The sequence below is a fragment of the Bombina bombina genome, chromosome 4, assembly GCF_027579735.1.
Source record: "Bombina bombina isolate aBomBom1 chromosome 4, aBomBom1.pri, whole genome shotgun sequence".
Classification (NCBI taxonomy): domain Eukaryota; kingdom Metazoa; phylum Chordata; class Amphibia; order Anura; family Bombinatoridae; genus Bombina; species Bombina bombina.
The window spans coordinates 74,639,348-74,648,488 of NC_069502.1; the positions used below are offsets into that span (position 1 = coordinate 74,639,348).

Genomic DNA, 9,141 nt, shown 5'->3' on the forward strand with positions numbered 1-9,141 from the left:
TTAGCTGACAGTCACAACTCATACTGTTGTATTTGTATTCATTAGCTTAGCTGACCGTCACAACTGATACTGCTGTATTAGCACTTATTAGCTGACAGTCACAACCCATACTGCTGTATTTGTATTCACTGGTTGAGAGGCACAACTCATACTGCTGTATTTGTGTTCATTGGCTGAGATGCACAACTCATACATCTGTTTTAGCACTCATTAGTTGACAGTCCCAACTCAAACTGCTGTATTTGTATTTATTAGCTGACAGTCACAACTGATACTGCTGTATTAGCACTCATTAGCTGACAGTCACAACTCATACAGCTGTATTTGTATTCACTGGTTGAGAGGCACAACTCATACAGCTGTATTAGCACTCATTAAATGACAGTCAAAACTCATACTTCTGTATTAGCACTCATTAGCTGACAGTCACAACTCATGCTGATGTATTTGTATTCACTGGTTGAGAGACACAACTCACACAGCTGTATTAGTGCTCACTGGTAGACAGGTACATTTCATACAGCTGTATTAGTGCTCACTGGTAGACAGGTACATTTCATACAGCTGTATTAGTGCTCACTGGTAGACAGGTACATTTCATACAGCTGTATTAGTGCTCACTGGTAGACAGGTACATTTCATACAGCTGTATTAGTGCTCACTGGTAGACAGGTACATTTCATACAGTTGTATTAGTGCTCACTGGTAGACAGGTACATTTCATACAGCTGTATTAGTGCTCACTAGTAGACAGGTACATTTCATACAGTTGTATTAGTGCTCATTGGTAGACAGGTACATTTCATACAGCTGTATTAGTGCTCTCTGGTAGACAGGTACATTTCATACAGCTGTATTAGTGCTCACTGGTAGACAGGTACGTTGCATACAGCTGTATTAGTGCTCACTGGTAGACAGGTACATTTGATACAGCTGTATTAGTGCTCACTGGTAGACAGGTACATTTCATACAGCTGTATTAGTGCTCCCTGGTAGACAGGTACATTTCATACAGCTGTATTAGTGCTCACTGGTAGACAGGTACATTTCATACAGCTGTATTAGTGCTCACTGGTAGACAGGTACATTTCATACAGCTGTATTAGTGCTCACTGGTAGACAGGTACATTTCATACAGTTGTATTAGTGCTCACTGGTAGACAGGTACATTTCATACAGCTGTATTAGTGCTCTCTGGTAGACAGGTACATTTCATACAGTTGTATTAGTGCTCACTGGTAGACAGGTACATTTCATACAGCTGTATTAGTGCTCCCTGGTAGACAGGTACATTTCATACAGCTGTATTAGTGCTCACTGGTAGACAGGTACATTTCATACAGCTGTATTAGTGCTCACTGGTAGACAGGTACATTTCATACAGTTGTATTAGTGCTCACTGGTAGACAGGTACATTTCATACAGCTGTATTATTGCTCACTGGTAGACAGGTACATTTCATACAGTTGTATTAGTGCTCACTGGTAGACAGGTACATTTCATACAGCTGTATTAGTGCTCACTGGTAGACAGGTACATTTCATACAGTTGTATTAGTGCTCACTGGTAGACAGGTACATTTGATACAGCTGTATTAGTGCTCACTGGTAGACAGGTACATTTCATACAGTTGTATTAGTGCTCACTGGTAGACAGGTACATTTCATACAGCTGTATTAGTGCTCTCTGGTAGACAGGTACATTTCATACAGCTGTATTAGTGCTCACTGGTAGACAGGTACATTTCATACAGCTGTATTAGTGCTCACTGGTAGACAGGTACATTTCATACAGCTGTATTAGTGCTCTCTGGTAGACAGGTACATTTCATACAGCTGTATTAGTGCTCACTGGTAGACAGGTACATTTCATACAGCTGTATTAGTGCTCTCTGGTAGACAGGTACATTTCATACAGCTGTATTAGTGCTCACTGGTAGACAGGTACATTTCATACAGCTGTATTAGTGCTCACTTGTAGACAGGTACATTTCATACAGTTGTATTAGTGCTCACTGGTAGACAGGTACATTTCATACAGCTGTATTAGTGCTCACTGGTAGACAGGTACATTTCATACAGTTGTATTAGTGCTCTCTGGTAGACAGGTACATTTCATACAGTTGTATTAGTGCTCACTGGTAGACAGGTACATTTCATACAGCTGTATTAGTGCTCACTGGTAGACAGGTACATTTCATACAGTTGTATTAGTGCTCACTGGTAGACAGGTACATTTCATACAGCTGTATTAGTGCTCACTGGTAGACAGGTACATTTCATACAGCTGTATTAGTGCTCACTGGTAGACAGGTGCATTGCATACAGCTGTATTAGTGCTCACTGGTAGACAGGTACATTTCATACAGCTGTATTAGTGCTCACTGGTAGACAGGTACATTTCATACAGCTGTATTATTGCTCACTGGTAGACAGGTACATTTCATACAGCTGTATTAGTGCTCACTGGTAGACAGGTACATTTCATACAGCTGTATTAGTGCTCACTGGTAGACAGGTACATTTCATACAGCTGTATTAGTGCTCACTGGTAGACAGGTACATTTCATACAGTTGTATTAGTGCTAATTGGTGACAGCTATAAAGTTGTCAAGAACCTCATTAGTTGACAAATATAACTTGCACAGAGTTAACACTGCAATTCATGCAGCCATAGCACTACTCATTATTTAAAGCCTTTTATGTTAGCTCAAAAGTGAAGTATTTGCTCTAACATATTCTAAAAGGGAATAGTAGGGGTTCCCAATCTGTAAAAAAATATATATATTGAAATATATCAATGGAAATTTCTCTTTTTATCTTTTCAGTAAATGTAATAGTCTCTTAAAATGACACGCTGTATCTGAATCCTGATGAGTATTGAGCTACATGACCCTTTAACAAAAAATGTTCCTTTGCCAAAGAGCCTCATTAATTCTATGGAGTTTTCTGTCCCATTTTAAATCTATAAATTGTAAAGTTCACCCTGAGTTTAAACAGGGTGAGCCGTGTTAATGTTATCAAGCAATGTAAGCAGGTACAATAAATATCAGTTGGTTTTTGTCACATTCTTTAGTTTGCTGGAAATAGTCACTCTCCTGAAATTCAGGTCACATAGTAAATGCTGTGGGCTATAACAAACTTAGGCCATGTTAAGCAAAAGCTCTTCACCATGGAGAGAAATTGTGCAAAATCTTTGGGGGCTTTTTTTGAGCATTATATTGTGACGTAGATGTCCCCTTTCACACAGAAACTTGATAGTGAAATAAATTGCACTCAAGCTAAAACGTTCCTTTATAAAATAGTTTGAGGGACCGCGCAGTGCTGGCGAGACTTTTTAGCTTTTGTCACCAGACATATTTTTTATACTCAGCTAATGCAAATGTAAATTAACAATCAAATTTGCTTCATTTTCTTGATGTCCTTTGGTTAAGGAGCAGCAATGCACTGCTGGGAGTTAGCTGATCCCATCTAGCCAGCCAATCACAAGAGACAAAATGTGTGCAGGCACCAATCACCAACTAACTCCCACTAGCGTAGGATACGTACATATTCATTTAAAAACAACGGCTACCAAGAGAACAAAGTACATTAAAAAACAGTAAATTTAAAAGTGTCATCATGCAAGTTTAATTTTGACTTTCTTATCCCTTTAAAGGGACACTAAATCCAAAATTTTTCTTTAATGATTCAGATAAAGCATGCAATTTTAGGCAACTTTCTAGTTTACTCCTATTATCACATTTTAAAAAAGCAGGAATGTAAAGCTTCAGAGCTGGACCATTTTTTGTTCAGAACCTGGGTTACGCTTGCTTATTGGATGGCTGATTGTAATCACCAATAAGCAAGCACTATCCAGGGTCCTGAATTCAAAATGGGCCGGCTCCTAAGCTTTACATTCCTGCTTTTTAAATAAAAATAGCAAGAGAACGAAGAAAAATTGATAATAGGAGTAAATTAAAAAGTTGCTTAAAACGTCATGTTCTATTTGAATCATCAAGGAAATAAATTTGGGTTTAGTATCCATTTAAACATAATACATGTACAAATCTATGTTCTTGATACGTTTTTCAGCTGGATTAGAAGCCACGTTTGCACTAGAATGAAAAATTGGGCAGAATATTCTAATCCATAAGTGATTCAAGTGTAAGACTGTAGCAGCATTCTTGTGTAATTATGTTTTGTTTAATTAAAGGGACAGTCTACACAAGAATTTTTATTGTTTCAAAAGACAGATAATCCCTTTATTACCCATTCCCCAGTTTTGCATAACCAACATAGTTATATTATTATATGTTTTACATCTGTGACTAACTTGTATCTAAGCCTCTGCCGATTGCCCCCTTATCTCAGTGCTTTTGACAGACAGTGCAGGCTCCTGAATAACTCCACGGGAGTGAGCACAATGTTATCTATATGACACAGATGAACTAGTACTGTCTAACTGTGAAAAACTTTCAAAATGCTCTGAGCTAAGAGGCAGTTTTCAACGGTTTAAAAACAGTTTGAGCATATTTAATGATAAAAGTCCGTTGGAAAGTTGTTTAAAATTGCATGCCCTATCTAAATCATGAAAGTTTAATTTTGACTAGACTGTCCCTTTAATAAAAAAATAAAAAAAAATCACTGCAATAAATGTTTGAACAATATATTCTGTATATATAATATTTGTGTTTTTGCATTTAAATATTTCTATTACTTATGTTAATATTTTTGTACGCTCTTCTTTACAGCTTATCTTCCTAAAAATGTTGCCCCCAGTCTGGAGCTTTATTTTTGCAACACTAGGGGCATTTATATTTCATAGTGGAGAGGTCCAAGGCCAGTGCTGGGATAGCAGTAGATGCACCGACCTAACAAGTGAAGACGGTATTCTGGTGAGAAAAAAACTAACTTTCATTCATTCTAAGTGATGTCACAATGTCCCTGTCCTACTAGCACATCTATTGTGTCACATTTAGGAAAATCATCTCCAATGAAGAATACTTTAGAGTCTGTTTAACTGTGTTACAAACAGCTCTAAAATATAAACTGAAATGTATAGAGAAATAAAATGTAGGAATATTTTTAGATTAGAAACACATATTGCATATTCAAATGTTTTAGTGTAAGTAAAAAGAGTGCATGCTTTTTTTTTTTCTTAAAGGGATATGAAACCCAAACATTTTCTTTTGTAATTCAGACAGAGCAAACCATTTTTAAAATGTTTCCAATTTACTCCTATTATCAAGTTTGCTTCATTCCCATGGTATTCTTTGTTGAAGAGATACCTAGGTAGGCATTGGGAGCACTGAATGGCAGGAAATAGTGCTGCCACCTAGTGATCTTGCAAATGGATAGCATTCTTGTAAAACTGCTGCCATATAGTGCTCCAGAAATGTGCCGACTCCTAAGCTTACGTCCCTGCTTTTCAACAAAAGATATCACGATAAAAAAGAAAAATGGATAATAGAAAATTAGAAATGTGTTTAACATTCTATGCTATACTGTATCTGATTCATGAAAGAAAAAAATTGGGGTTTTATATCCCTTTAATTTGTTACATTTGTATATATTGATCAAAGCACAGGGATTCTTTCTCGGTTTATGAAATATTAAAGTGAAGGTAAATTTTTATGAATGAGTGCCCGGTTTTTAAAAATATTATTAAAAACAGGGGCAGTTTCCTTCATGATAGTTTACATTGCAGCGGTTTTGTTAAAATACTTACCTTTTTCTTCTTCCAAGCCGGACCAGCGATCCCCGCCCGCAGCTGCTCTGTTCTTACGTCAGCAATGACGAATCCGGCTTCCTCCAATCATCCCCCCCCCCCCCCGCAGAGCAAGCATTTCCTGAGGCCATGCCATGATTGGAGGAAGTGGGTTTCATCATTGCTGTGTAAGATCAGAGCAGCTGCGGGCGGGGATCGCTGGTCCGGCTTGGAAGAAGAAAAAGGTGCAATGTAAACTATCATGAAAGAAAGTGTCCCTGTTTTAAAAACCGTGCACTCATTCATGAAAATTTACCTTCACTTTAAATAGGGGTTAGAGATGGACCGTTGAGAAGAACTGTATGAAACACTGCTGCAGACTCTAGAGAGTAAGAGGCTATGCAAAAAACCTTCCAATTTACTAGTGTTGCTAAATATGCTTAGTGTTCTTGTTATCCTTTGTTGAGGAGCATACCTATACAGGAACAAAAGAGTGTGTTCTGAGCACTCTGTGGCATGAGTGTTTACATCAATGCTTGTAACAATGTTATACATTGCTGCAAACTCTGCTGCCATAGAGTGCTTAAGATATGTCCATGCTCCTAAATCTACCTAGGTTTACTCTTCAACAAAAATACCAAGAGAATGAAAGTTTAATTTAACTGTCCCTTTGCTAAAGACAATATTACGTACTATACAATTCAAATGTATAGCACAAAAGCAGTCAAGTCCTGAACTGACAGACAACGGGTAATGTGCAGTAGGAGAATCACGTTCTAAATGTTCCATATTCCATCTTTCATTCACTGGACAATGTCAATTAGTAGCAAGTGGTCCCTATAGGAAATAAAGACTGTTAATATTACCTACAAAAGCTTTTAAAGGCTTAGGGGAGATAGCTCAAAAATTATTTAAAAAATTAGAAATAAGTGTTTAAAAAAGTTTATTCACTAATAAGAAAAAACACAACACAATGGTTTACTATATGAAGAAAATGTAATTTTCTGTCTGGCTTTATATTGTACAGGGCAAGTTTTAATTAGAGTTATTTAATCCCTATTTAAAAATATAATTTAAAACAAAGCTGTTACCCTAAGCAGCCGCAGAAATAACATATTACTTGCATGATATTGTCACCTATGTCCCAACATGCCATACCCTGTGGTCGGATGCTTTCTAAAATGTTGACATGCAGAGACTTAACACCTAGAATTGAGTTTATATTTAGAATGTTGAATCTCCTTAGTATAATGTTTTTGATTAAAGGGACAGTCTACACCAGAATTTTTATTGTTTTAAAAGATAGATAATCCCTTTATTACCCATTCCCCAGTTTTGCATAACCAACACAGATATAATAATATACTTTTAACCTCTGTGATTATCTTGTGTCTAAGCCTCTGCAAACTGCCCCTTTTTTCAGTTCTTTTGACAGACTTGCAGTCTAGCCAATCAGTGCCTGCTCCCAGATAACTTCACGTGCACGATCACAGTGTTATCTATATGAAATACGTGAACTAACACCCTCTAGTGGTGAAAAACTGTTAAAATGCAATCTGAAAAGAGGTGGGCTTCAAGGTCTAAGAAATTAGCATATGAACCTCCTAGGTTAAGCTTTCAACTAAGAATACCAAGAGAACAAAGCAAAATTGGTGATAAAAGTAAATTGGAAAATTGTTTAAAATTACATGCTCTATCTGAATCATGAAAGTTTATTTTGGCCTAGACTATCCCTTTAATGCAGCAACTCTAGAACATTAGCAAACATGACAAGTGCCTACTTACTAGCAGTGCTTACTACTTAATATTATTTTGTCTCCTACCAGGACTGTATCAAAGCGTGTAAAACGGACCTAACTGCTGAGTCACCTGTTTTTCCAGGAAATGGACATATGCAGCCTCTATCAGAAAACATTAGAAAGTATGTCATGAGCCATTTCCGCTGGAATAAATTTGGAAGAAGAAACAGCACTGGTAGTGATGGCAGCAGTGCAGGTTACAAGCGGGAAGATATTGCCAATTACCCCATCTTTAACTTGTTCCCTGCCACTGACAGTCAGGACAATCAAGATAGCAATTTAGAAGAGGATGCCCTGGACAGACAAGGAAATAAGAGATCTTATTCTATGGAGCACTTCCGTTGGGGAAAGCCAGTTGGTAGAAAGAGGAGACCCATTAAGGTCTATCCCAATGGAATGGAAGAAGAATCATCTGAAAGTTACCCCATGGATTTAAGAAGAGAGTTATCATTTGAACTTGATTATCCTGAAATTGACTCAAATGAAGATTTCGAAGACAATGAAGTTCTAGGTGTTCCAAGTAAAAAAAATGGAAACTATAGGATGCACCACTTCCGATGGGGCAGTCCTCCTAAAGATAAGAGATATGGTGGCTTTATGACCTCAGAGCGGAGTCAGACACCTTTAATGACTCTTTTCAAAAATGCCATTATTAAAAATGCCCACAAAAAGGCCCAGTAAGGCTTATAAATATAGATTGCATTCCAAAGCTAACTTCAGGTGCACCAGCATGTTCCATTTAGATACAGTTATATAGACCTCAGTTCTTCTAAATCTACTTTGATGCTAGCTGTTTATCACACTTTGTGTTTCCTGTTTCACATACTTTGAATGTACCGTCTGAAATAATGAAAATCAAAGTCTTTGAAGGAAATCCATACAGCAACATTGTACATATGGAAAGAAAGAAATGCTTCTATGAGTGAATATCTAGTTTTTTGGTTTGCTAAATTATTTTCATACCTAATGAAATGTACAATATTGTAAATGAATGGAAAAAATAAACATTTCCAATATTACTGGCTACCTGGCTATACACTTTATTTGCTTAAAAGGTTTCTAGTTTATGTATCTGTGTTACTTGTAACAACAATAATATAATAATAATAATTATTATTATTAATAAAATATACATATTATAGGGAGGTGTTTGGGAGCACTGTTCTCAGTAACGTAACGGTCAGGGCCATGTTTAAAGGGACAGTAAAGTCAAAATTAAAGTTTTGTGATTGGAATAGAACAAGCAATTTAAAGGGACAGTCAAGTCCAAAATTTCATTATTCAGATAGAGTATATAATTTTAAACAACTTTCCAATTTACTTTTATCACCAATTTTGCTTTGTTCCCTTGGTATTCTTAGTTGAAAGCTAAACATAGGAGGTTCATATGCTAATTTCTTAGACCTTGAAGGCCGCCTCTGCATTTGACAGTTTTGAAGGCCGCCTCTGCATTTGACAGTTTCTCACCACTAGAGGACGTTAGTTCATGTGTTTCATATAGATAAAATTGAGCTCATGCACGTGAATTTACCGAGGAGTGAGCACTGATTGGCTAAAATGCAAGTCTGTCAAAAGAACTGAAATAAGAGGGTAGTCTGCATAGGCTTAGATACAAGGTAATCACAGGGGTAAAACATGTATTATTATAACTGTG

At 36.9% G+C, this 9,141-nt stretch overlaps 1 protein-coding gene across 1 annotated transcript; it reads left to right on the plus strand.

The window, feature by feature from the left end:
* Positions 1 to 4,747: 4,747 nt before the first annotated feature.
* Positions 4,748 to 8,168, plus strand: POMC (proopiomelanocortin). Its single transcript, XM_053708911.1, has 2 exons — positions 4,748 to 4,876; positions 7,515 to 8,168. The coding sequence occupies exons 1-2, from the start codon at positions 4,748 to 4,750 to the stop codon at positions 8,166 to 8,168; spliced, it is 783 nt and encodes a 260-aa protein (XP_053564886.1).
* The last annotated feature ends 973 nt before the right edge of the window (positions 8,169 to 9,141 follow it).